At 41.6% G+C, this 26,338-nt stretch overlaps 1 protein-coding gene across 1 annotated transcript in view; it reads right to left on the reverse strand.

Annotated features, from left to right (window-relative positions):
* The window catches only part of LOC106493083 (ATPase family AAA domain containing 3A), a 33,696-nt gene continuing 7,358 nt past the window's right edge, over nt 1-26,338 (reverse strand). The window contains exons 8-16 of the mRNA XM_067310841.1: nt 20,627-20,782; nt 20,339-20,395; nt 19,290-19,415; nt 16,675-16,799; nt 14,411-14,462; nt 13,429-13,499; nt 9,935-10,102; nt 8,053-8,161; nt 1-449 (exon numbers count right to left, since the gene is read on the reverse strand). Of these exons, the coding sequence (XP_067166942.1) occupies nt 270-449; nt 8,053-8,161; nt 9,935-10,102; nt 13,429-13,499; nt 14,411-14,462; nt 16,675-16,799; nt 19,290-19,415; nt 20,339-20,395; nt 20,627-20,782 (1,044 nt within the window). The 3' untranslated portion in view covers nt 1-269. The remainder of the gene's footprint in view (nt 450-8,052; nt 8,162-9,934; nt 10,103-13,428; nt 13,500-14,410; nt 14,463-16,674; nt 16,800-19,289; nt 19,416-20,338; nt 20,396-20,626; nt 20,783-26,338) is intronic.

Genomic DNA, 26,338 nt, shown 5'->3' on the forward strand with positions numbered 1-26,338 from the left:
TTTCAGCAAGAGGGTCCTTTAATGCAGTTGCTTCTGCCTTATTCAAACCATTTTTTTCTGGTGTACTCTAAAAACATGAATGGTACACCAAAGACACCAAAAAACACCAAAAGCAGGCTGAGGCAGCATCCTCTCCCCCTGTCTTGCACCAACGGACACTTGTCTCCCTTAACGCATGATTCCACCAAACATTTACCCCGATGACCCTCCCAACTTCTTCCCCTGCATGCTTCCCCACATATGCTGGTCTGAAGCCTGCAGACTGCTGCTCACACTGGTGTTCCTTTAGGAAAAGGCAAGAGTGGGTTCCTGACAGCCCCTCTGCTTCCTTCAGCACCCTCTGTTTTCAGCCAGTCCATTTTCTGTCTGTGTTGCTGCACAGCATCAGCTACCCGGGCATCAATCATGGCCTCTGTAAGGACACCATCCTCCGATGCATAAGCTGCAGCCTGAGGAGGGAAAGGCAGAAGAGAGCTAGCTTAGTGATGGCAAATCCTAGGATCAGTGAAGAGCTGAGACTGGTCCCTATTTGTTTCTCTGTGCATCTTTGTCCCCACACTACCTAGCACAACATTCATTCTTGTTCCAAGTCACTAGCGGTGCCAGAGCAGTCTGGCACATCTCCATCAGAGACATTCCCTTGATGCAGCTGTACCAGGGACTGGCATACATCAACTGCCCAAGCACAGAGACCCAGTCACAGCTGCACTTAAGTCTTTATCTCTGTGAATAGGCACCTTTGCCTACCTGCCCCTGGATTTTCTGATACCAGATCTCTGCCTTCTGTGGAAAGAAGGCCACAGGTTCAGAACAGTGAACATCGTCAGCATTGCTGGGCTGCAGTCACACTTGGCTTGTTTAAAATTCCTCTCCTACTTTAAAAGCACTGCACATAAGAAGCCAGTAAGGTAAAGAGTAAAAGGTGCAGATGGTGACTGAATAACTTCATCCAAGGCAACAGAAGAGGTTTTACACACTCACAGAGGACGACTAAAATCACAGTGTCAGGGGTGAATGTGGGCAGTGTGGCACTTCTAAAATGGTGTCTAGAAAGCACAGCAAGAATCAAGATTTATTAAGCGTTTTCAGAGCTGAAGCACCGTACAAGCATTGTCAGATGTGTCAGGAATGCCTCAATCTTGCTTTCCTCAGGCATTCTGCTGGGAATCTCCCCTGCATCACTTCCATGATGTGTCAGCTCCCATCCCATACTCCTCTACCCGTGGGGCCTTCCCTTTCCTTCCCCCTCCACCCATATCCCAACTCCCATCTCTCCAGTTCTTTTTGGAGAATTAACATCTGTTCCTGCTGCTTTAATAGGCCGCAAAAACATGATCACAGTCCTTGCAGAAGGGTTGAAAAATACTGACGTCCTTGTGAAGCAGCACACAAAATTTCCAGTGGAAGGTTAGTAGAAACAGGACTGTGTGCCACTTCTCAGCTGCAGCAAAAAGGTTCAAGTTGCTTTTGTCCAAACATATAGGACAGCTAGGACTCCACTGATTGCCACCTTGCAAATGACAACACAAGCAGCACATGCTCAAAGAAAGAGAAAGATGCTTACACTGCTATCTGAACAACCCATCTCCAAGGTAACACAGCAACTCCAAGCTGCAGATTTCTATATCTGGCTACTCCCTATGCTAGTGCCCCTGCAAGCAACTCAGTGCTGTGGTTTCTTGTACAGCTATGCTAGCAAGGGAGCTTGACACAATGCAGTGTGGGACCCCCTCCAGCTTCTCACATCCATGATGTCTCCCCCAAATAGCAGCAAGAGCCTCAAACTTCTGCTCACATCCCTTCCACAGAGCTATTACGTCACGGATTGCCACATCCCAAACCTTCTGTTTTGGGACAGATCTCTGATCTTGAGATCCCAGTTAGAAAGAGAAACTTTCTTTTTCAAGGCAGAGGCTGAAGTGTGTTTGTAAGGTGTTACATATAGGCTCCATAAATCATTAATGAGGCAAATCATTGAGGCTGCCAAACCTCATTAGGTTTGCTGCATCCAAGTTGTAACAAGTCAGCAAAAGCATCAATGAAAAAAATTACAGTGTGACCATTTTACGCTCCCACTAGCCAGTGATACAGAAGGGAGAGAAGCTAACCCGATTAAGCTGTTGCACTGGTCAGCATCATCACAGTACTGACTGGGCAGGTTACACCTGCCTATTAAGATTACTGCTGCCTCACTGCAGGAGGGACAGTTCTTCAAGGAAGGGACAAAAGGTTACAGAGTTGGTTCTCAGCCTCCTCTAGCTTGCATTCCACTCCCTATTCTGTAGCCCTTTTTGGAGAACTGTCTAGATCACAAGAGAAAGGAGGCCTCCCCACCTGAGCCACATATAAACATGGAGCTGGAAGGCACTGCTTTTTACTGCAAGAAGCATCAAAACAGATTCCTCCCTGTGCAAAACCTTGGCAGCCCTTCCTTAAGGCAGAAGGGACAAGTTAGGCTAATGCCCACACCTCAAGTTAGGAGTATCACTGTCTGTAGGTGAGGAGTGCAGAGAAGGAGAAAGGAGTCTGCAAATGGAGAATTCACTGTGCATAAATGCACTTGTCCTCTATATTCAACAACAGAGCAGAAGACACCCTGAGCACAGCAATGAGTCAGTTACTTCCTGCAAAACATCAGCAGAAGAGCAGTGTTTCCATAACCTGCTTGCTGCCACAAATATTCATGGTATCTGTATCGAGTCATGAGCTGTCTTCTCTCATCACTGGCAAAGGGGCACAGTGGAAAGGCTCTGTTCAGCTGAAATAACCCCTCTCTGACTCACCTGCCATAACTCTCTCTTGCAGGGAAGACTGGGGAACTAAAGCTAAGAGGAGCCAACATCCCTTTGCCAGTGCAGTCCTCCAGCCAGCAAGATCTGGTGTTTTAAGGTGGAATAAGTGCTTCCTGGAATGTGCATATGCACCTCCATGGAACAGAGAGGATGCATTCCCTTCCTCTTTGCAACTGCACAGACCATAAATTCAATGATGTAAACTCCTGCAAAGCTGTGCAGTTCACGCTCTGTTGATTTTCTCAATGACTTTCTATTTATAGAAAGCCTCAGGCCCTAGCTGCCACAAAGCAAATGGGGGAAGCAACTGTCCCTTCTGGGAGTAGCTTATGTGTGCATGCATGCATGCACACACACACAAATGGCATTGTGCTTCATTTGTGTTCATATCTCTGCCTTCTGCATGAACAAATTCTAACCCATTTTCTGCAATGCAGCTATTCCAGCTTTATAACTCAGTTACAGCTATGAAATAATCTGAAAATAAAGTATTTTGGGGAGAAGTAGAGGGATGGAAAAAACATGATGAGCTCAGCCTTAATGACAGAAGCACCACAGTTTGTCTCTAAAGTACATAGGTTTAAGTTCAGGCTGCAAAACTAGGAAGCCTGTACACTACTGTAATAGATCTGAAGGGAATTTTAAAGTGTATAAATACACCTGATCCATGCTATATTTATAAAGGATTAGATATGGAGAATGCAAAAGCACCAGGACAAAAGGAAAGGCTCAGTGTTCTGCAGAAGAGAAGCATTAAAATGGATTTCTAGCGTGCAGACTATTAGCTGCGCCATAGACAACAATATTTTTCCAGTGCTAGAGGCTTTTCTGCATCTTAATTTTTCTGTTTGGAAAGTCCAGGACAAACTGAGCTAGACTGAACCAAGAGTGAAACAGAACTTTTTCATGACAGCCAATCAATTTCAAACCCAGTTTACAGTGGAATTAAACTTGTGAAAGTTGTAGCTTTTGCTCAGACCTCTAGTTTAAATGAGATGCTTATGTTAACAAGCAATATTGGTAGAGCATGCCAAAAACATCTTCATGAGACACGACTGTGAAGCCATGGGACAGCAGAGTGGCCATATGCTGACATTCTAGGTTAGTTGACAGCTCTAACCCAAGGAGTATGATGGTTTCTCCTCCTGCTGCCTCAGAACTTCACCTTTTCCGTAAATGACCTCTGGTTTCAGTTCCAGCCCTGAAAGGCAACCCCTGGCAGGCTAAGCAAAGCTGAAGTCGGTCCCAGAAGCTCAGAACTCCAGCAGAACATGACAAATAACTTCCTGACAGCTTTTTATAAAAGCTCCCTGCCTGTTTCCTCCAGCACTTCTGCTGATTCAGGAGTGGAAACAGGAGAAGCAACACAGATGCCTTACAGCACCTTTTCTGGTCCTGCTGGTGCTTCAATGGGTGATTTGATTAGGTTTAATCACATGGAAATTAGGATGGAAATTGCAAACAACAAGGCCCTAGTCAGCTTGAGGTAACAGAAGGACAGACCCCATAGAACACAGCAACACTTCACACAGATTAAGCCTGCCATTTTGCACCCTCTGCATTCAGTTCTGCTGTCCAGACACTAGTTAAGGCTCTGTTCAAGACATGTCTACAGAGGTATAACGCTTACAGACAGCAACACTGCAAATGATTCTTGGAGGAAAAAACTAATTATGAAAATATATATATGAATCTCAGGTGAATTAAGTGACAGGCATGTTGCAATTAAGCCTACACTTTGGGGATTAGCTCCAAGTCTTATCAGGGCATCATGCAAAACAGCTGAAAACAGAAAGGCAAATGAAATGCATCCATCCAGCTCTGTGCTCCAGCATTCACAATCACTAGTTTTCACTAGGGCTTTGTACTGTAATCTTCCCCAGAATGCATCAATTACATTTATTTATTAAACAGAGACCTTAGACATATTAGATTTTAGCAGCTGTTGTGATGAGCCTTTCTAGAAGATACGTTCACATCTGCTCACATCTGCTGTTTGCCAGCTCTATAAGGTGTTACAAGGATTAGAAACAGAACTGTAAGAGGGATACAGCGTTTCCCCTTTTTCCTGGCTCTTCCTGCCCTTTACCTTCTCAACTTGTACAAAATCCCAAAATTTTCCTGGCTTTTCCACTTAACATGATGCTTGGGTTGGGGAGAGGAAAAGCAACTGCAGGTAGGGAACTGAGTGGGAAATTCAGACCTTCATCTTAATTACATAATCTGTAGTCACAGAAGGTGCTCACTAAATCCCAGGTTAAGCCCTTGGGTAGCTCCCGTATAGCTCCTCGTATCTGAGATGGACACAAAATTGTGGCTTGAAGACCGATTAAAATACAAGTGGATGTTCATAAAGGTGCTACTTGCATCAGGTTATTTCTTACATCAGCTGTGTGTTTTGTTTTGTTTTTTATTAAAAGGACTATGCCTTTGACCTCTGGCATGCAGCACCTTGAATCAGAATTTCATCAGTCATACAGGAGTTTAAGAGACCAACACTTCAAGAGTCAGCAGTTGCATCCAACGGAGGACAGTTTGACAAGTTTTTTTTGAACCAGATGTGCTAGCTCATATAGCCCCTTATCTACCCTGATCCACTCCCTCAGTTGTGCCAGGACAACACTGTGTAGCTATGCAGTGCACTTGCCTTGCCAAGCTATTTTTAACTCTCATCAGCTCCCTGACCCAGTTCATAGCGCAGTCATACAGAGAATTGTACCAGCACAACGGAAAGGATAGCAGAAAGGCAAAAATAAGCAGCAGGAGCTAACACTGCCAGAAATGCTTGTCAAACTGCAGCTTTAATCCTTCCATGATAGTAGACAGCATTATATCAGCTGCAAAACCATCTACAACAAGCTATCTGTCAGAGCTGACCCAGGCCCAAAATAGTGATATCATTCAAAAGATCAGGTTCAGTCAGCAGGACTTAAACCATCTGCTTCAGCTGTGATAAACCCTGCTCATCTAGGGGCTTTTAACAGCAGCTACTGAAGAGTCATATCCATAATATGGCTCCTCCATAGGGGAAATCAAATGGAGGTGTTACCAAGTTTTGCCATAGTCAAAAGCTCCAGCTCCAGTCAATTACAGCGCCTAATTCCTTGACCAAATGACTGAAAAACCCCACTGTGCTAGCACTTAGAATCATTAACTCTGGAGGGCACCTCCCATGGCAGAGTTCAATACAGAAATCTTACCCTTTTTTTAGCTGACTTCACAAACCTGCTAGTGAACTGTATCCACCCAGTCTTCTGAAGAAAGAGGTACATGTCTCTAGCCACTAGCTGGAAAAAGACTGTGCTACTTTAACACTGACCCATAACACATTACACTTCCTTTCTTGATCAACAGGGTGTAAGATATGAAGCCCCTTGTTCCAGAACACCAACAATTGATTTTGACACAGCTGAAGCTCTTTTGCAGCTTCTGCATCAAAACAGTTTGTATCTTTCTGCCTATGCATCCCTGCATCTTTGCATCCTTTGTTTCTAAACTCTTTGACTGTTTTATGAAAAGGAGAGAGGAACATAGCCCCCTGCTGCTATTTTACAGAGCCCCTTTTTAATAGTTTTGGTGCTGTACAGTACCTTAAAAAGATTAATCAGGGTAACAGCGGTAAGGAGTAAGTCAGTCCACCTTCCTTCAAGATCACTTAAAGGATAAATTATAGAAGCTAAGGTCATTCCTGGGGAGTAATGACAAACTAGGAGAGTTGAGGTCCTGAAGAAAAGCAGAGGGTCATTTACCACAACTTTTTCTTACAGGAAATGCATGTGAAAGACTTTGCTGCCAGGCATGGGTAAGTGCATTCTAAATGAAGCCAAGTAACGAAACCCAACAACACAGTTAGTGGTCTGCTTTGACTCCCACAGCACCATCACTCAGATTAAGACAAACACCTTAGGTCTTTATTCTGGCTTTCAAAACCAAAAGCCAACAATAAGCATGGCAGTGCTTGAGAAAAGTGAAGTCATGATACACTTGCTATGGGAAAGGCAGAATGGCCCAAAGATTCTGGTCATTCCTTCACACTGTCAGCTAAGACGACATTTCAACACATGCTATGTGGACACTCTAGCAGTGCATCTAAAACCCATCAATATGCATCAGCTATCTCAATCTCAAGCACCAGTACTGACCTTGCTAAGCTTCCTGACTGAGCTGGTAACAATACCAATCTGTTATGTTCTCAGCTAGATACAGTACAGAGACTGTTTAAAATAAATAAATAAAGCTTTATAGACATTTTCAGATGACAGCACACAACAAACTGAACCATTTTTTAAAAATAATACAAAAGTCACATGGTAAAATTAACAAGCTGTGTGTTAAGACACAAATAAAGAATAAAATAAGGATGATCAACACTCAGAAATGGCTGCTTTGGACTTCAACTCATGACTACTGCAATTACATGGACTAGAAGGGAGAAATGCTCTCTGTAGCTTAAAAAGAGAAAAAAAATAGTAGTTGGAGGAATGAAACACACTCTAAACTCTGTAAAATGTTTGTGAACTTGCTAAGATAGATTGAAAAAATATAATTATTTTTATAATACCTGAAAAGAAGCTGGCATATATGATTTGGAGCATAATCCTTAAATTCTATTACTAGGCTACTTAAAAAAAAAAAAAAAAAAAAAAAAAAAAGCATGATGCCAGTAAGTAGCTGCAGCTGTGACAAGGCAGGGTGAAAGGTTGATAAGATAGTGTGCTTAACATTGTTAATTATGTGAACAGTTGCACTCAACATGACTTTATTTCTTATTTCACAGGTACCACACATGTAGAAGTACCTGGTCTTTTCAGCTCCATTTTCCAGTTAGTTTTCTTCTTTTAATCACCCAAGATGCATTAAAAATGTGTTTAGACCCAAGTAGGGCAGAAGAATGTTTTAGTGTTTTGACACTGTCGTACCTACAAGTAACACATTAGGGAACTCCTCTAATTGAGCCTCTTGAGCTGAAACATGAGTGGAAGCCAGCACAATTTGCCCAAACCCACTCCTAAGTTGTTTGCTTTACCCAAGTTCAGTAAGGGGTCTCCCACTAGTGATTACGAAGACTCTTTTCCGGTTTATGAAGGACTATACTGACAGTTTGACACCCACATCAGAGATGGCAGCATGCTAGTACTACCATATGGACACAGTGAAACTTTCCAGAGTAAGCCAAGATCTGAGACTGCAACATCACACACTCAAGCCTTCCAGAACACAAAAATGACCCAAGAAGCCCAGTGATCAAAGACATATTTACCTGCCATGCCACAGCAAGCTGAGAGATCTCTCGGCCAGACATGCCCTCTGTCAACCTGGCAATCTCTGAGCACTTTTTCCCATAGTCAAACTGGGCCAACTTCAGACGTCTAAAAGCAGAAGCACAAGGATTAATTTACATGCAGCCAAATGACAAGAAGAGGGAGGGAGTCCACAGGTAGGCTTTCTAAAGAACAACACTTCCACTGAAACCAAAGATCAGATCTGAACCAATCTCTGTAGAAAGGCTCAGTCCAAGTACAGGATTTGTTCTCCTGGGCCACAGAGCCTGATTTTGTGGCACAAAGAAATGTGAATACCTGGATTAAAACCAGAAAGGTGCAAGACTGCACAGCACACTTGAAAGGATTCACTTGGTTTGATTTGTCTCCATTGAGCCAAGCAAAAGTTTGGCTACAGGGAGCTCCAACAACATCCATCTTATTCTCTCTTTCACTGCAGTAACAGGTCTAAATTTTGAAGGCCAGCCCAACAAACCACAGCATGAAACTCTAGGATGACTCATCATCCTAGAACGTGATAGCAAGAGACATCTCTCCAACTCTTATCTGTACTATCAGTTTAAAGTGGGTTTATACAGTGTGACAGACAGCAAGGCTAGCCAGACTGCCTTTAGTATGGATTTATACACCTTACACATGGGCTAGAGCAGGTTAGAGTAATCTGTGTTGTGCTCCTAAAGATGACAGAAGAATTCTAATCTGACTTTGAACTCCAACTGCACATGTAAGTTAGGATTCTGGTATCTTGAACCAAGGAGCAGAATCTGAACAAAGGCATCAGGAATGGGCTGAAAGCATTGGAAAAGTGGCTGCTGCTCTAGTCTGCAATCAATACCAGAGTAATTTCACCTCCCAGAAACCAAACTCTTTCAGAGATTAGGAAAGAAAAGATAAAAATGGCTCTGCAGAGAATCTCCTGATTACCAAAGGTCACCCATCAGATCTTTCTCCTTAGTGACCCCTCGTTGCTGATGCTGCTTCTACTTCTTCAGGGGATGTCCAGTCAAACATTCCAAAGTTTTATAAATAAAAGAGGAATCACTACATAGCTCAGTCCTATCATGTCAGTTTGTGGATTTAAAATGAGCCAGAAGAAACAGCTGAATGCAAAGATTACTGCAAAAAGCAAGAGCAGCCATCCAAGCAAAGAAGAGAAGCAGTACATCCCAGAAGAGATCTTCTGACATCTGTGAGCAGTAATAAGGCTGAACTGGGAAGATTATCAAATGAAATCATAGTAATTCAACACCGTATATCTGAATCAGATCCTCAGCAATACGTTACTTTTACCAGCCTTCATATATTTTTAAGATAATTTAACCACAACCAAAATACATTCAAGATAGGAGTCTGGAAGCTTGCTGTTGACAATGCAACTCTTAAAGGGGATCAGATTTTTAATTTTGAACAGGGGAAATACCTCCACTACCACAGTTTAGGACAACTGTGACAATTTAATTCAGATTAATCAAGCATCAGTATCAACATTTGAGTAGGACATAGACCAAACCCAACAGTACAGAGCATGTTGAAAGTAATTCAGTGCTAAGAAGGGCCTTCTTCACTTTAACTCCTTCTTCTTCCAGTTCTCCTCTTTGATGGTCATCAGTGAGATTCTTGCTCTGAGGGATTCAGAGAAAAGACCAGTTGCAAGCTGCAACAAATCTGATGCTCTGCTTAAGTGGTTAATGGGCGCTATAGGTCTGATGGCAATGTGTACTACACAGTTTGCCATGTATAGCAAGGGAGGCTTCCCTAGCTGTAATATTGCTTGAATATTATGCTGAAATAATACATAGAAAAGGAGATTAAGCATCAAAAAAATCATATAGAAGGTAAAAGTTTGGCAGGGATACTCACTGTTTACCCTCTGTAGCTGGCTTCAAGACATGTCTATCAAAATACATCCTTACAAGCCGCTCCCGTTCTTCTAGCTTGGGCAGATCAAAGTTCACTATTTCATCTATTCGGTCATTGATAGCCCAATCAAATTGCTCAGGCTGATTACTTGCTAAAACAAGCATAAACCTGGAAGGATGAAATAGGAGAAGAAAGATTGGAAAAAACATACCCAAAAGAAAAGGAAAAAAAAAAAAAAAAGAACCAGTCTGAACATCAGGAACTGCCATGGCCAGCAAAGACCTCTCCTCACCTGACCTGTCTGAAGGTTTCTTACAAACAGCTTTGTAACAGCATCACAAGTGACATTACTTCGCGGTGCAGTTTTAAATGCATTACAGTTCTAAGCAGTTTACTCAGTAATTAGCCTTTCAATATCAGCCTTCTCCATTCTGTCCCTGCCATAGAAAACTAATTTCCAACTTTATCCACCATCACCCTCAAGTTACAGATATCACAAGCATTTAGCAAGAGTACAACCTACCAGAGACTTCTGTAAGTCTGAAACCTCGGAACAAGGCCAAACAAAGTGTCAGCAAGGAGAGACATGTTTTCTCACACATACATAACTCCAGTTTAAACCCCACCTTGAGGAACTGGCTTCTAGTTGCTAACTGCACAACACCCTAGAAGCGTAATTAGGGGCAATAGAAGATATGAATGGCTGCTAAACTGAACATCAGCAGCATGACTGAAACCTCAGCCAGCTCAGAGAACTACAGAGCATTGAATGGACTCATCCCGGCCTAGGAACAAGGGGAATGTGCCACTGCTAAGCCTGCCCATGGGAAGGTCATTCTTCTGCAGTAGTTGCTAACAGATGGCTTGTTTCTTTCAAGCAAGCCTGATAACATGTTCTCACTTCCAAGTCTAGCATGTGTGCAGAAAAGAAGCATTCAAAATGGGCAACATAAAGGTGGCCTGTTTGACAAAGCCTTGCTCCACTATACGGCTGTGCCATCTTCCAGTTCCTGCTCTCTCAATTCCTTTCTGGTGCATTTTCAAGCCAGAAGTCCTTTCTTTTGCTTTGTAATGATGCTTTTTCCCCATGCTAATTCTGCTTTAATGCATTAATTGACACTACTAGCTTAATAGCGCATTATAATCTGAAATGGGCTTTTAACCACAGCTATTGGAATATTGATATTCTTGCAGTCTATTTAAATTCACATCTACAGGGAGCTGTGTTATTTGCTGTCATTTGTGGCGATAACTTTGCTGGCCCAAGAGTCACACAGGCATGAACCTGTTCCTTTTCTCCTGACAAGAACTTCCCCCAAACCCCTGCAGAAACACAGCTTAGAAGGACTGACATGCAGCCTGACATTCAGGCCTTCCCTTTGACATATGGATGAGGATACAAACGCGTAAGAGCAAGAGAATCAGACATAGTCAGCTACCCAGCAAGAAGATGCAGAAAGTTTTTCAGAAAGCTTACACCAGCAATTTACAAAGCCTAGCACTTGGCTAAGGTGGTGACAATTCACTGGTACAGTCAAATAAGTACCCCTCAGGGTCTCAACAGAAGAGCTGGATTTACATGCCCTATTAGAGTTACCCAAGTAAACTCCTGTTTATGGATACAGGAAGGACACCTCATTGCCTGAAGCAGCATTAAGGCCATTCAGAATTAATAAGCAGTGCATGAATCACTAGGACATGTTCATTCTCCTAGACTGGCTCATAGTTTAAATTAGGCGAGAATTAAATGTCTGCCAAATGACAGCCTAGCTGTTTAGAGTGGAAGCATGGCACCCACCAGCACCAAAACAAGCATCCCCAGAACTCTGCCAAGGAACCCTAATGCCATGGGAAAGGACTGTACCTTTACTATCCCTGCTAGTCACTGGCTTGTAGTGTAATTACAAATCTGATAAAAAAACCATGGCTTTGCTAGATCTACTGTTATGAGACATTACAAGTCTGAAAAGGACTATTTCCCAGAAAAAGGGGAAAACTATCTAAAGCTAAAACATATGTCCTATTACTTTTAAAGTCTCATCTAAACAAAGGTCACTGTTGATCTTTATCACATTTGCAGGTACAGGGCAAAAGATATTTCCACAGATCACCGAGGAGTTCAGGATATCTACAGTTTTCACTCTGGAAAACTCTGTATTTCTATCTTAAGCACCATTTGCTCTGGATCTCTGCAGAATATATGTATTTTGTCAATATATGTTTATTCTAAGGAACATTGCAAATAGCAAGTACAGAGTTGTTTAATACAAACTGTGCTCAACTTCATAGCATTTATAGAATAATTTAAAAAGTCATTTCAGCATAAGAGACTCACTATCCTCAGAAAGAAAGAGCCAAGGATCTTGTCCAAGGCTGAGTTCAACGCCTTGTTGTCCGGCAACCTAACAAGTGTGTAAGGGCACACCTTCCAAGGCACCTCGTTGAGATGGAGAAGCTACACACAAATAACCATCAGTTAGAGCTTATTTATTTGAAAGATCCTATTTTAAAATTATTTGAAAAAGATGAGGAGGGGAGTCACCTCTGTTCATTATGCTCACCAGGAAATGGTTCATATTAAACTAAGCAGTGCTCTGCAGAAAGAAAACATTAATGTGATAAAGTGAGCAGAATGCACGGCCAATATAATTCCCATGCATCCATACATCTCTCAAGTCAGCCCTGCAATCATTAAGTGGCAGGCACGAAGGTAACAGCTCTGGGATTTCCATGTTTACGTGCAGTGTCACACACAGAGATACCAAGCAGACAGCTCATGCAAAAGAAATGGGGTCGGGTTTAAAACACGTGCCCCCAAGTTTTACTCCTCTCCTGGCACAGCCATAAAAAGAGTCCACCAAAACAGTGGAGAAGAATATCAGCTCAAACAAGCACCAGCAGAAGCATTTTTAAAGAGAATATGAAACATACAATCAATATCAACTTGCATTCTCTTTTGTGACACCGATTTTCATTGGCCCCAAATTGTCCCTGGTTAAACAACAGTAACCAACTAAGAAAGAGAATGTACTCATGAAGACAACCAAGATGTTCAAATACCAACTCTTGTTTCAGGAAAGACAATTTCCCTATACAGTGCTGGAGGAGGTATGCACAGTATGGATCACACGGAATGGAACTGCCCACCACCACATACCATATGCAAGTGAAACATGGTCTTGAAACACAGTTCAAGATCGCTTTCAAACATCTGCTAAGGTGAGTCAATCAAACACCCTTTTAACAAGCTATGATCTCTACACTGTGTACAGTCCTTCCAAGTTCCAATTTCTAGGTCCCAGGAAAAGATAGAGGAAGAGCAAGCTAGATTCAGTATAGAAACTGAAAAGCGGATATTCTATGCATATTTTTCAAGCCCTTAGTAGTATGGACTAGAGGCTTCCAACTTCCATTTGCACACCACAGCCCCTTTAGAAACGTTCTTCACTTCAGGGAAATATCTACTAATGTAAGGGCTGAGACTGGATACTTACTTGTTACTGTGCTGCCCTGTTCTGTGCAGGAACGCATTTAAAGTTGCTCTGAGGTCTTCACTGATTTTCTCCTGCAAAGACAAAATCCAAAGGATGATCAACCGCCTGGGAACCTAAGACAGGTCACAGCTTTAAGCAGTATTATTGCCAAAGTGAGTTCTATTATTGTTAATCATTTGCATTATTGTAGAATCAAAAGCATTGTCATAGCTTGGAAGAGATTATATATATACACACACACACGCCCAAGAGAAAGGTCAGGAAGTAAAATTTCAACAAAGTAGTGAAATATTTGTCCACAGTCACTCAGTGATTCTCTCAACTTCAAACTCAATGCTCTAATCATTGGCCAAGGTGGTTTTTCTCTGCTGAATACTAGTCCCATTCTAGTAGGACACTTACAGGAAAGTAAACCACAAAAAAAGAATTTACTTACACATTCAACATAATTTTCTAGGGTTAGCTTTTTAAATAGACTACCAGGATTCAAGTAGTGGGCCCAGATTCAACATACAACATGGTGACTTATTCTGAAAACATAAATCATTTGTAGGGGGAAGATGTAGCTTGGTTAAGGCAGTGAAAAGCAGTTCTGCTATGAAGACAGCCCAAGGTAACTATTTGTTGGGGGCAAAACCAAACCCTGCATGGTCCAGCTCTGCAGCGTGAACAACCTTCCCTTCTTTTTGCTCATATCCATGCCTCTTTCCTACTGCCTGATCATTGGCAAAATCTCCAAATAGATGATGTCACCCATCTCATTTGTGGGAAGGAATTTCCAAGTCAGTCTTGAGATGGTCATCACATTCAGCTGCAAGAGGCTAACTTCTTGTCTCTGAGTCCCTTAATTAGGTGAGCAGTAGGGCAGCTGCCAGTTTTAATCTTTTGACCATTTAGGCTAACTAATCAGGTTAAACGAGAAGGCTGCTGGCTGACTGACCCTGCAGCATGCATAGATAATGGCCACTGAAAAAGTACTTACTGTTGCCCTCTTCCGTAGAAATGCGTCTGCTTCATCCACAAATAGCAAAAGGCTGCAAAGAGAAAGTACTAGATAGTAATGTGAAACAGGTAATGTGAAACTCAAATGATTCAAGGCCTCTCCTGTGCTACTACTGGGCACCCTTAGCTGTGACCAGCTGAAAATCCAAAGGATTACACAAGCAAATTCTTTTTTTTTTTTTTTTTTTTTTTCCCAAGGAAACACTTATCAGCTGAGCTGCAGCAACTTGTCCAGTGCATGCTCTCAGCCCATCCCAACAGCTAAGAAAAGAGGCATTAGCTTAAGATACTTTAGGCCATAAAACTCACTCCAGACCCCTTAAGTTTTGCTTCCTGCTGTTCAGAAGGCAATGGACATGCACCTAGAAGAGCAGATATGTTCCTGTCAAGTCTGAGTTCATCTCTGAAGTTTAGACCTGCTCCACGAGTATTTAGGCAAGTGCTTATTTTGGCATTCATTCCTATCTAGAGAAGTTTGTGCAGTCAGTAAAAGGTATGAGATAAGAACACAAGCATACAAGATGTCTTGATGACAATGGCATCTCCCTGCCATTTTTCTTCCTTATGCCATTCTGAAAACCTGAAAACAAAGTCCCCTCTGCAACATGCTTTGTTTTGTTGGGGTTTTCCTTCCCAAACCAGAATAGCAAGAATATAGTGGTTTTACTACCTGTGGAGAAGTGAATTAATAAAGTTAATGAATAATTCAGGAAAATAAATTCACTTATAACCCAGGGGTAATGCTCTTTCCAAGAGACAAAGCATACAAAAATGCTTATCAATAACAAAACCAAGCTGCTCCTAAAACTGCCACAGCTTGTATTACCTTCTTGTGTAGCTTCAAATACATCTTCCTTTCAATGGAAGAGAGCCTCTTAACATCATTTACTCAACTCCTGTTTTTCTGAAAATATTCTCAGCTACAGTCTCTGCAGAGAAGTGTCTTCTATCACTACCGCTTTCAGCTAATAAAGGCAACACAGTCAAGACTGTTGGGTTTCCAGAATAAAATCTGCTTAAATCCTTACATGATATTGAAATCTAGAATATTGATGTGTATGGACACATGCAACCTTTGGTCAACAGTTTTTAAAAGTTGCTATCTGACATGCACAAACTTCAAAGGCACATAAGTTTTTAATCAGGAAAGAACAAATTCGGACACAGCCAACACTGTGAAAGAGTGTTCCTCAATAGCAGCATCCAGCAAACTCCATCCAGTTGAGTAACTACATATCTCCTCCAACTTTTTTTTTTCCCTTTAAAAAAAGTCACTTAAATTTTTGCACCTTTCCTTCTACAGCTCCTCAAAGTTGGATTTAAAGCTTAGGATATTTATTCTGCAAACTCATTTTTTTAAGGGGAAATAAGAACATTTTGATAATGAATGCAAGAAAGGATTGAAATAGACACTGCAAGATAATGTCTGTCTAAAGCAATCAGAAAACACATAAATCATCAATTAGTCATCTCTATCTACAGAAGGCCTGCAATCAAAAAACAGCACAGAAACACACTTATACCCCACTGCAAGCCCTCTACTGGATTTTAATATCCTGGCCAGACAACCAGCTTTTCAGCTGCCTTTGGACTGCAGGAACGCATTTACACCAGCATAAGCAGACTAGTTGCATCCTCTCAGAAAATCAGAGTTGATACTTTTCCCAGGGATAGAAGGTTGTTTTTAAAGGTCACCTAAAAAGCACATCCGCTTGTGATTTTTACACCCTGACTAATAGCAATGCCTTTAGCATCTGTCTCCCCCCCATCCTTTTTTATTTTTTATAACTCCCTACTTCCATTTGATACTAAACAAGAAAGCAGATCCAGACACTACAAGAGTCTAAAACCTGAGCAATTGCAAGAGGGAAGAAGGTAATACACAGACGGTTTAAAAACCTGGATGCATCTCCATTTGCATTAAGTCTTCCAGCTACTGTCAGAACAGTAATCACTCAAAGATGTGTGCCCCAGCCTTCAAGTGGACAGTATCTCTCCACCTGCCTGGGGGGATCAGCAAGGAGTTAAACTGTGACTAATCTGGGAAATCTGAAGTAAACAAAAAGGGTTTCGGGGAGAGGAACAGCAAAAGCTTTCAGCTTTTTAAATATTACAAAGCAGCAAAAATTCACCCCTTCTAGGCATACTTTTGAAGATATTATACCTGGTCAGTGTTGTCGCATCTGCTCAAGAGTATCATTCAGTAACAAGCAGAGATTAGGAGTCGGAGGAACTTCTACTTACCCTCTCCTACTGGTGTTTGCCCAATCAAAGAGTTTATGCATGGCAGTAACTCCTTCTCGCCCCATGGGGGCGACATCACCACCTGTCATGATGGCATAATCCATGCCGGAGTGCACAGCTAATTTCTGGAAGGAAACAAGAAAGTGAATGAAAGTTGAGTTCAGCATTCTCCTTCACTGCAAGACTGCAAAGGATGAGGAGGGAAAGAAAAGTCATTTAGTCCTAACAGCATGTTCGTTTGTAGAGGGTAAAAAGTATGCTTTTAGTGAAAAGAACACTTAACCACTGCTTCAGTCACTTGGGGCAGCTTTTAAATATTGCTCTCAAGGGGAAGGAAAAAAATACATAAAACTAGTCTCACAGCAATGCAGGAAATTTTAATGCCAGAAGGCACTGTCTGAGAGTGCTTAGTCTGTCATCTGTAACTTGTGTTGTGTATTTCTTCCACCCTCTTCTTCATGGTCTAGTTTCTAACTTCTTTCCTCTGTGTAGCAGAACAGGGTTCTATTCTCAACTCGATGTTAAACTAATACAGCTGAGAAAAAGTTTTATTCATTTAAAAAAAAGAGTTAAAAGCCTGATTTTAAATGCTCAGTGAACTTGTTGAGTATTCAGACGAAACAACAGAACTTTCCCTTTGTTTTTAAAGCTTGCCGCAACTCATTAGTCTGGTAGCTGCTAAACAAAGGGTTTTGAGAAAGCTTCTGGGATATACAGGGAATATCTCCCTTAAGCCTACAGGTTAAAAAAAACAAAACAAAACAAAAAAAACCCTCTATGCTTTTTCACCAGGTCACAAAACACAAACCTATCCATAAAGCGAGTTTGACAGGATGTAGTCAAGGTTAACCAAGCATATCAAAAGAGCCTATGGCTTGCACTGATCACAGTTTGCTCTGGCTGCTATATCATTGCAAGGCAAAACTACAGCCTTGACAAACTCTCCCTCTACTTCTGCCTGAAATCCTCTACCAAGGGCTATGTAGCATTGTAACTAAGTTCCCAGTTTAAACCTGCTCTCCATCTCAATGTAATATCTCAACAGTGCATTAGCCCACAACTGCACATGTATGCAAAAAAGCAGGATTGGCTGGGACTTGAATCCCTCTTATGAAAAGCAGAAAGATATCACTCTCTTCCATTTCAGAAAATGGTTCACAAACAGTCACTAATTGAGCCCTGCCATGGTGACAGACAGCAGGCTCAGCTAACACAACATCAGCTGGTCCAGACCTGGCTGTCCAATTCTGCTGAATAAAGAAAAGTCATCTGAAGGTTAAAACAAGCCAACCCATGCAGAGAAGCAACAGCCCCAGCAAAACATGCTTAGCTGAACCCCAACCAATTGTCCGCCGTACAGCAGGAGGCAGGAAAAAAGCTCTGCTCTGTCCATTAAGACCACCCAGCTACTGCTGCTAATGTTTAGTGTTTTGCATCAGTCCAACAATGCTGGGAGCGCTGACAGGTACATCCAAGTGTGTTTACATCTGCCTCAAGAATCCTGTCAGACAGCACTACTGCTTACCACCACAGACCCATATGGCTTTGCCCTGCAGGAGTCAAAGAAGGTCATCACACTATGACACATTGCCTTTTTGGAACAGTAGTAATAGAAAGGTCCCAGAGAAACTGTATTGTCACTTCCATTAACCCAAGCACACAAGTTACAGCTCAAAAAAAAAAAAAAAAAAAAAAAAAGGTCAGCTTCTCGGTGTAGTATTTCTCCTCCACCCTTACAGCACACAGGTCTGATGTACCCAGGCCTTCCCTCATTCTTATATCCACCTTCCTTCTGACCTCCACCAATCTTTTACAGCTACCAACACCATCTCCTTGCAGTTTCTATGCTATCCGGAAAGGTGTTGAGAAATAACTTATAGATTGTTAATAAGCTTCTTCCTCTTCCTTCACTGCCAACCCCTTCTCTCAACTCTTACGCTTCTTCCTTCCCCCCCCCTTAATGCTGCTGTTGCCATATCCCAGTTGTACTCCTTTCTACTGGCTTTAGAAATCTGAACTAAGTAGCAGTGGAGATGGCTAAATATTGGAGCAGTGAAAAGATGGACAGAGAGGTGAACAAAAAGTAAGGAACAGAATTTTTGTCTAGCATATTGTCAGAGCTGACAGCAAAAAGTGTTGCAGTGTATGGGTTTAATGTACTGACAGAGGAGCAAAATTCATATTTCATTAGCACATCAAAACTGCCACTGGTAAACAGTCAAAGTCAAATCCTGATCCAAATCCATGCAAAAACAACCTGGTAGAGAACATGCACAGTGAAGCCATATTGATATCCCTCCCCTGCTCCTTCACTTGTGGATTTATAAGTGACAGCAGAAAAGCCCCTGTTTAGACAAGTCACAGTTGCCAAGTGGCTTTTTCAGAGGGAACAGCTCTTCTGCTCAGGCTTAGCACTAAAATCCAAGTCACTGTATTACTTCAGAGCTGGAGCAGGTGGATGCCCTCTCCTCCCTTCCCAAAACAGACACACAAGTACACAGAGGTTAGGCAATACTACAGGAATAGATTTCAGACTGGAGAGGGATGCTTAGAAGTCTGTAGTTTTCAGAGCACTCGGTAACATGCAGGCTGTCAGAACCTTGGCAGGGTTTTACCTTGGCAAAGAGCGTCTTTCCAGTGCCAGGGGGACCATACATAAGAATATTCCTGTATAGACTTTTGTTCTTTTTTGTATTTCTTGTTGCTATGGCAATGTCTCTCACACGTGCTTCCAACTTGGGCTGCAAGAAAAGAGTTACACTTAAGGAACAGAAGTACCAAGAGACCTGCCTCTATCAGCTTCACAGATCAGTTATCAGCAAGAGGTAGGCAAGACTCCCACAGTCTCAAGCTTTTAAGCCTTAATTTCAGCTGCTTATTGCTTTGGACCAGAGTCATTTTGCTTTCTATGTCAGGATTTACTCAATATCAAGTTCTGTCCGCTTGAGTGCGATGCTTTCAGATTAAGCCAGGAAGCATTGCAATAACTACTGCAAGGACCGATAACAGCTATGGCAGTTAAATTGTCACTTCATATTGAATGCTGTAGGAGGGATATACCAAACCAGAAGCAACTCTTAACAATACTAACTCTTTCATGCAAGTAAGCGATAAACATTCATGCTCATACTTATTCCTGCATTTGTAGAGTCACTGGGAGAAAGCTATTACTGCAGGAGCATTTTCTCTTAACAGCCCCACAAAGTATTTAAATTTCTCTGATATCAAGGAATCAAATTCAGAAGCAAATATACAGAAGCAGCATTAATTACTGAGTTAAGGACCATTCACAAGATCGGTAAATGAATATGCTCCTTAGGCTTTTTGGCCTAGAACTAGATCTGGATTCAGTAATATTTCACAGATCAGATGAGACAAGTGGAACTCTGCATACTAACATGCTGGCTACAGAGAAAAACTGCAGCGGGGCAAGCACTGAACAAAGACTTTCAACTGTTTTGCACAGAAAGATCAAAAGGTTAGAGTGTTTAATGTATGCCACACTGAACACAGGAGCTTATTTATAGTCTCAGTGCCCCAAGCATGCTATGTCTCCAGAATTACTGGAATTACAGCATTAGAAGTGAAAATAAGATGACAGCCTTTCATATTTAGATTCCAAAGAAGTCCTTCACAGACCAAGACAACAAAATAAAATACTCACACTGAGAACAACTCCTTCAAGAGCATCCTGAGCCTTGCTGGTAAGACGCTTACCAACCTAGAGAGGATAAATTCAATCACTAACATGTAGAAACCAACCACAGACTTAACAACTCACCTGGACAAAAGGTCCATATAAAAATCACAGTGAGGTCAGCCTGCCTATGCAGTCTCTAACAGTAGATTTATTAACAGACCCACGGACAGCTCACTGCCTGATACACAGAGCAGCAAAAGGAATTTTGCATCCTCATGGCTGAGAGAAACACAAAACAACGATAAAATTTACCTTAATAGGGTGCTTCAGTGCCTCCAGCACAGTAATGCGTGACGTCTCTCTCACCAGGGAAGGTTTGCCCAGACGTGCTTCTATGTATCGCCCTGCTACTGCAGTAGCATTCTTGGCAGAGTAAACGCCTACTGCTAGCAGCGTCAGGCCTGCCACCTGCAAAGAAAAGGTGGGAGGATTAGGAAAAAACTCTTGGCCAGACAACGCTAGAACAATGATATGCTACAGCATGTGGCATGCTCTGTGGCAGAGAAGTAAGGTTCAGGGCAAATGCTGACCAATGGGATTGTTTCTGTAAGACATTTTAACCCTATCTTCACAGCAAAGATCACACAGACCCTAATCACAGGGCATTTAAGGCTCTGGCATTTTGCAGTGTGAAAGGGAGAGGAAGCACAAGCAATACATATAGTTATGTAACCAGAAGCATGTTCTCTCTGTACTCCTTGCTTAAAACATATGTGGCTTTTCAGACTTTTAGCTAAGTAAAATACTTATTAATACAAATAGCTATTGCCATTTGCTACAAACTGGAGGTATAAGCCTCATATGAGAAAACAGCGTCTCCTGTAATGGTGAGGCTTTGGCTTCCAGAGTTATGAACAAAAGCACATTTGGAAAGTGTTCTTTTTAAACGTGTTCTGTGCAGGCAGTTAAGAATAAGTTCATAAAAACTGAGTGCTGTCTGCCAGACAAGAAAACACATGCTGAACTAAAAATGCCATGACAAACACCTGAATTATGGCTGCCACCAACAGGCAGATTTCTGAACAAATATATGCAAATCACCTGTCAGAACACAGGCAGGAAAAGCATGTGAAATGTGACTACAGAAACCATTAGGCTAGCAAAAAAAGTGAGAGAGAGAAAAGAAGTAAGATCAAGAAAGGTTGAATATTCATTGCATGCACATTTTGAGCCATAGCCATTCACTCTGCCTCACTTGAGCAGCTTTGAATATAGATCAGCTTTGCATTTCTCCTTTTCCTGTGCTCAATATACCAAAACCACCAGTAGCAAACTTCAGGAAATATTCATACACAGGTATTAACACTTACCGCGCAGCAACACAGATATATATTGGTATCAGTAAGGCAGAGTTCAGCTCAGTACTAGGACTGTCTTATGGAGTAAGCCTACATCCCTTACGCAAACACCCATAATACTATATATGTGACTGTAATACTAATATAGCACTTTACACTAGAATTTTTGGAATATATTAATGTTTGTACAAAGCCGAAACACCCTTATACTATTACTATTCTCCAAAAACCATTGTGTGGGGGGAGGAAGGAATGAATCAATGGGAATGGTATTTCAAACAATGAACACAACCATCACCACAATCAACGGGCAGTGGGAACAGCGTTTAGGATCACAGGACTGTTCAGACAGTACAATGCCTAAAAGTAAGAGCACTCTTAAAGGTCAGGATGCTCTAAACACTATTCTTCCATCTTTAGATGCCTGTTCACTTTTCATGCCAAAGGCTAAACAAGTAACATACTGAATCTCAGGTAAATGCTGCTCATCTCCAATATCCACAAGTTCTGTGGAATCTGGACGACAATGAATGCTATACTTGAGTGGATTCACAGCAGCTCGGTTCTCATTCTGTGGGACTTCTTCCTGCCGAGTGCTAATCAGGGCAGTTCAGTAGCATAGTGAAATGGGGACAGCTAGGGCATAGAAGTGTTTCAGCAGAATTCTTGTAGCCAGAACACCATGGTTCAGAACCGAGCACAGTACGCCCATTTCAGCCCTGTGAACTAAAACCTGGGAGTTACACATTCCCTTCTGCCACTATCTGTTCAGATTCAAGAACATTCACTTTGGTTCTAGAAAAGAGACATATCCAAAAGCTGTCTGCAGACATTTGATTAATTGACTGTTTAAATACTGTCTGTGCTCTCAAACTTCACAAGTTTGAGAATGGGAGGAAGAGTCTTCTAGAAACACAGCTGTAGTATATTTACTCACCCTCCCTGATGAGGGCATGAAGTCAGTATAAGTGACCAAATTAATCAGGATGTGCAATTAGATAAGTGTCATAACACATCAGATAACCATCAGAAGCACACAGCCTTCAGAGAAATCATTGTGACAGGAGCACAAGCAAGTGAAGGCAGAGATGGTCCTGGGAATCACGTCACACCAGAACTGCTCTAATTAAGAAGTGATTCCTAAACCTCACTTTGAAAAGGAGATAGAGCAAAGAACTGCTGTGGTGACAGCAGAGGCTGAAACCTCCCAGTATAGAGTAGGGAATAGAAAAGTGCTAGCCAGGATACACCTGCCAGAGGAGAACAGAGATGTCAGACCTCACACAACAGAAAAACAGGTACTGAAAAGAAGCTTCAAAGCTAAAACCACGAGGGGAATTACCATCCACTGCATTAAAGACTGTTCTTTCAGAACCCTCAGAACATGAGACATTCCCATCAATTTGCCAGTGAAGCAGAAAGACTCCAGACTTCTCTATGGCTTATGGTTGCTGCTCAGTTCAGCACTAAGTTGGTTCATACTAAACCAGGCAACCCTGCAGGCAGCTTTTTGCACACTAGCCAGCTGTCAGCATAGGCAAGGAGCTGCACTGACAATGATAAAGGCATTCTAGGAGGTAGCAAGAATAACATCTCAGAATAGGTAGGATTAGGAAGCAAGACTTCCAAGAAGTCTTTAGCATGTATAGGCAATTCTCATTAATTCTTATTCCCAGAGACTGAAAGCACTGATACCTTTTATAAACCTTTAGTTAAGGTGTACAGGCATAAGCCTCCAGTTCCATCTGTCTGAACATATGCAAGTGAGTCAGTTGCTTTGTCGAAAAATCCTATTCACCTGAAAATACATCAAGAGGGCATTACTGTAATTACATACTGTATTTAGTACTTCATCACCTTTAAGGAAAAGGTCACTATTAAACTGAGAGGTGCTTGGTAAGAAGCCAACTGTTCCACAGTTCTGAGTGCAAGTAATTTGCTGTGTTCAGCTTACAGCTAGATGCTAAAAATTCATATCAGAGCAACATCAGACAGACAGAGAGCAAGTTGCATCAACTGCTTTTAAAGTGAGCAGTCTTTTACTACAAGCACAGAACAAGGTCAAAACCTTAGGGACAACAAGGATGGCATTGTTCAATAAACCATGAGACACCAATAAAACATAAGACACCATCTGTTTGGCTTCACTCTAAGTACGTGACATCACCTTGGCTTTGGATGGAAACATGAAGGGTTCACAATTGCGAGTTCTAAAAACGCAAAAAAATAAGACCTCCACACTTGATTCATATCAGTTTAGAGAGGCTTTAGAAATAAAACACCATAAGAGACTGCCCACATTTTAGCAACCTCCCTCTAAAAAGAAGGTACCATGACATATGTTCTCATGCATGCTTAACACCATCTGCTTTAACACATGGCAGACACTATGGCAGCATCCAGTACTAAGTTGCTAAGTCGCTAATACAGGTTGATACATCAGGTCAAAGCAGTCAGACATAAGTAAACCAGACTTTTGGACTTCACTTTTATCCATGATACAAGACATGACCAAATACAGCTTTAAGACTGACAGCCATGTATCAAAACATGAAAATTACTTGACACTTACATTCCCAGAAGAGAGAACCCAATCACTATGCCAGCTCCACAAATCAAACTGGTTATGGTGCCTATGTATCACCAAGCGTCCAGCAAAGGCAGGAGTCTGTGGCCAATAAGCAAAGCTAATTCCACTGGGGGTCTCATGGACAGGATGAGGTAGGAAGAGAGTAACCTTTATAGTAGACAGGAAGAGCTGAAAATCCAGGGCTAAGTTAGAGGAACCCTAAAATAACTGGCTAATTCTTACCTTACAGTCAATGTTACAGCATTTCTCCAAGCAGCTGATAATATAAAAAGATCTGGCTATATGATCTCCTTTCCAAGTTTTTTTTATATATATATATTTTATATATATATATATATATATATATATATATATACACACACACACACACACATATACATACACACACACACACATATATGCTAAATGTGCCAAAATCACAAGAGAATAGCTTATCAGAGGCAAAGATGACCATAATGCAGGACACTGGTATCTGGGCCAAGAGACTAGGAAGCTAAAAGCACCAGGCACTAATTTTCCAACGGATCTCAATATTGCAGACATTCCAAGTGCAGCCTACAGATTACAAAAGGATCCACAATGTCTTCTCTCCCTGGTGCACTCGGGCAATGTGTCTTTTGTATCAGCATCTGTGTATAAAACTGGAGGGTAGATCAGATGCTGGGGACTGATTTGAAGTAAAGCGTCCATTTTAACAAGCCATGCTAACTAAAAATATCTTCACATCGTAAAGCTTCCCTGTAAGCAGTATGCAGAGACAAAAACTTTATGTCAACAAGAAGCAATTGCTGTGCTCTTTTCTCCTGTGCAAAGAGGTTGGACCAACTTTTAATCAACTTATTTAGCAAATGTAACAGTTCTGTAATGCTCTCTAGTCTTCCAGCCTGTCCACACCCACACAGATGATAGCCACACATTTGATACTGAAAGCGCACGCACAGATTCAAAATACACTTCATCTAAGAATTGCTTCAGATTCTGTTTCAAGATGAACCTTGGCAAATGTTAACCCCTTAACAATACATATGTATAGGACCATACAAATACACTGGAGGGTCTTTTGAACAGACAAGTCCTAGGCTTGAAGCTCTCAACTGCTTCCTTTTACTGCTTCTCAAGTGAGTGGCCTCTGCACACATCTTCCCAATTGCTCTGCACTGCAGAGGCACTAAGTACTGCTCTATACAGTTGTCAAGACTTTCAGAGATGGAGATCAAATGGTTGAACATGATTATGTGTAACACTACTGGAGCAAAATAGAGTTTTCTAAATAAGCTTCAACACTACAGCTACCAGAACATCACTGAAGTAGATATACAGCAGTGAGATAAGAAGCAAAGCAAGTTTTAAGTCATGTCCTGCAGGGCTGCTCAAGCTCCAGAGACTAGGAATGCTCCCTTAAAGGAGAAAATGGTACCCTAGAAAATTCCTGATCACAGAGAGGTGACAGTCAGCTTGTGGCAGATCACTTTCTATGATAAGCAATAGCATTGTATGATGTATGTAGGAAGGCAGGAACAAACCCTAATCTGCTCAGCAGAAATCCTCTGAAAAAAATATGCAGCAGGTTAGTCCTCTACAGATTTCCAGCCCAGGGTTTAATGATAAGGGCTGTGGCACCACTCACTGTTAGAAAGAAGTATACAGAAGTACACAAGAGACTTTAAAAACACCAACATCTTGCATCTATTCTGTTTCTTCTGTGTGGCAAGGAAATTCAGCTTTGCTCACTCCATACAAATTATGCTCTTTGAGTAAAGTAACCGTAACACTATCAACTGTTAGGACAGATTTAAAGAAGGTTTGCTCTTATGCTCTAAGTATTACTAATTTTACACCAAAGATTCACTCTCCTTCACAAATAAAAAGTAGTAATACCTAAAATTAAACCTCTGAAAAGGGAACCTACCATTCCTGTAATCTGGCCAAGAACAGGGTCTTAATCTTAAGTACGTATTACTGCATTCGGGCAATTCTCTACCATTAGCATCAGCCATGCCACCTGCTGTCTCAAATATACAGTTGCACTGTGTCCCAAAAGGCTTAAATTAACATTAGCAATAACCACTGCACTAT

Source organism: Apteryx mantelli, chromosome 26 (assembly GCF_036417845.1).
Source record: "Apteryx mantelli isolate bAptMan1 chromosome 26, bAptMan1.hap1, whole genome shotgun sequence".
NCBI classification, from domain to species: Eukaryota; Metazoa; Chordata; class Aves; order Apterygiformes; family Apterygidae; genus Apteryx; species Apteryx mantelli.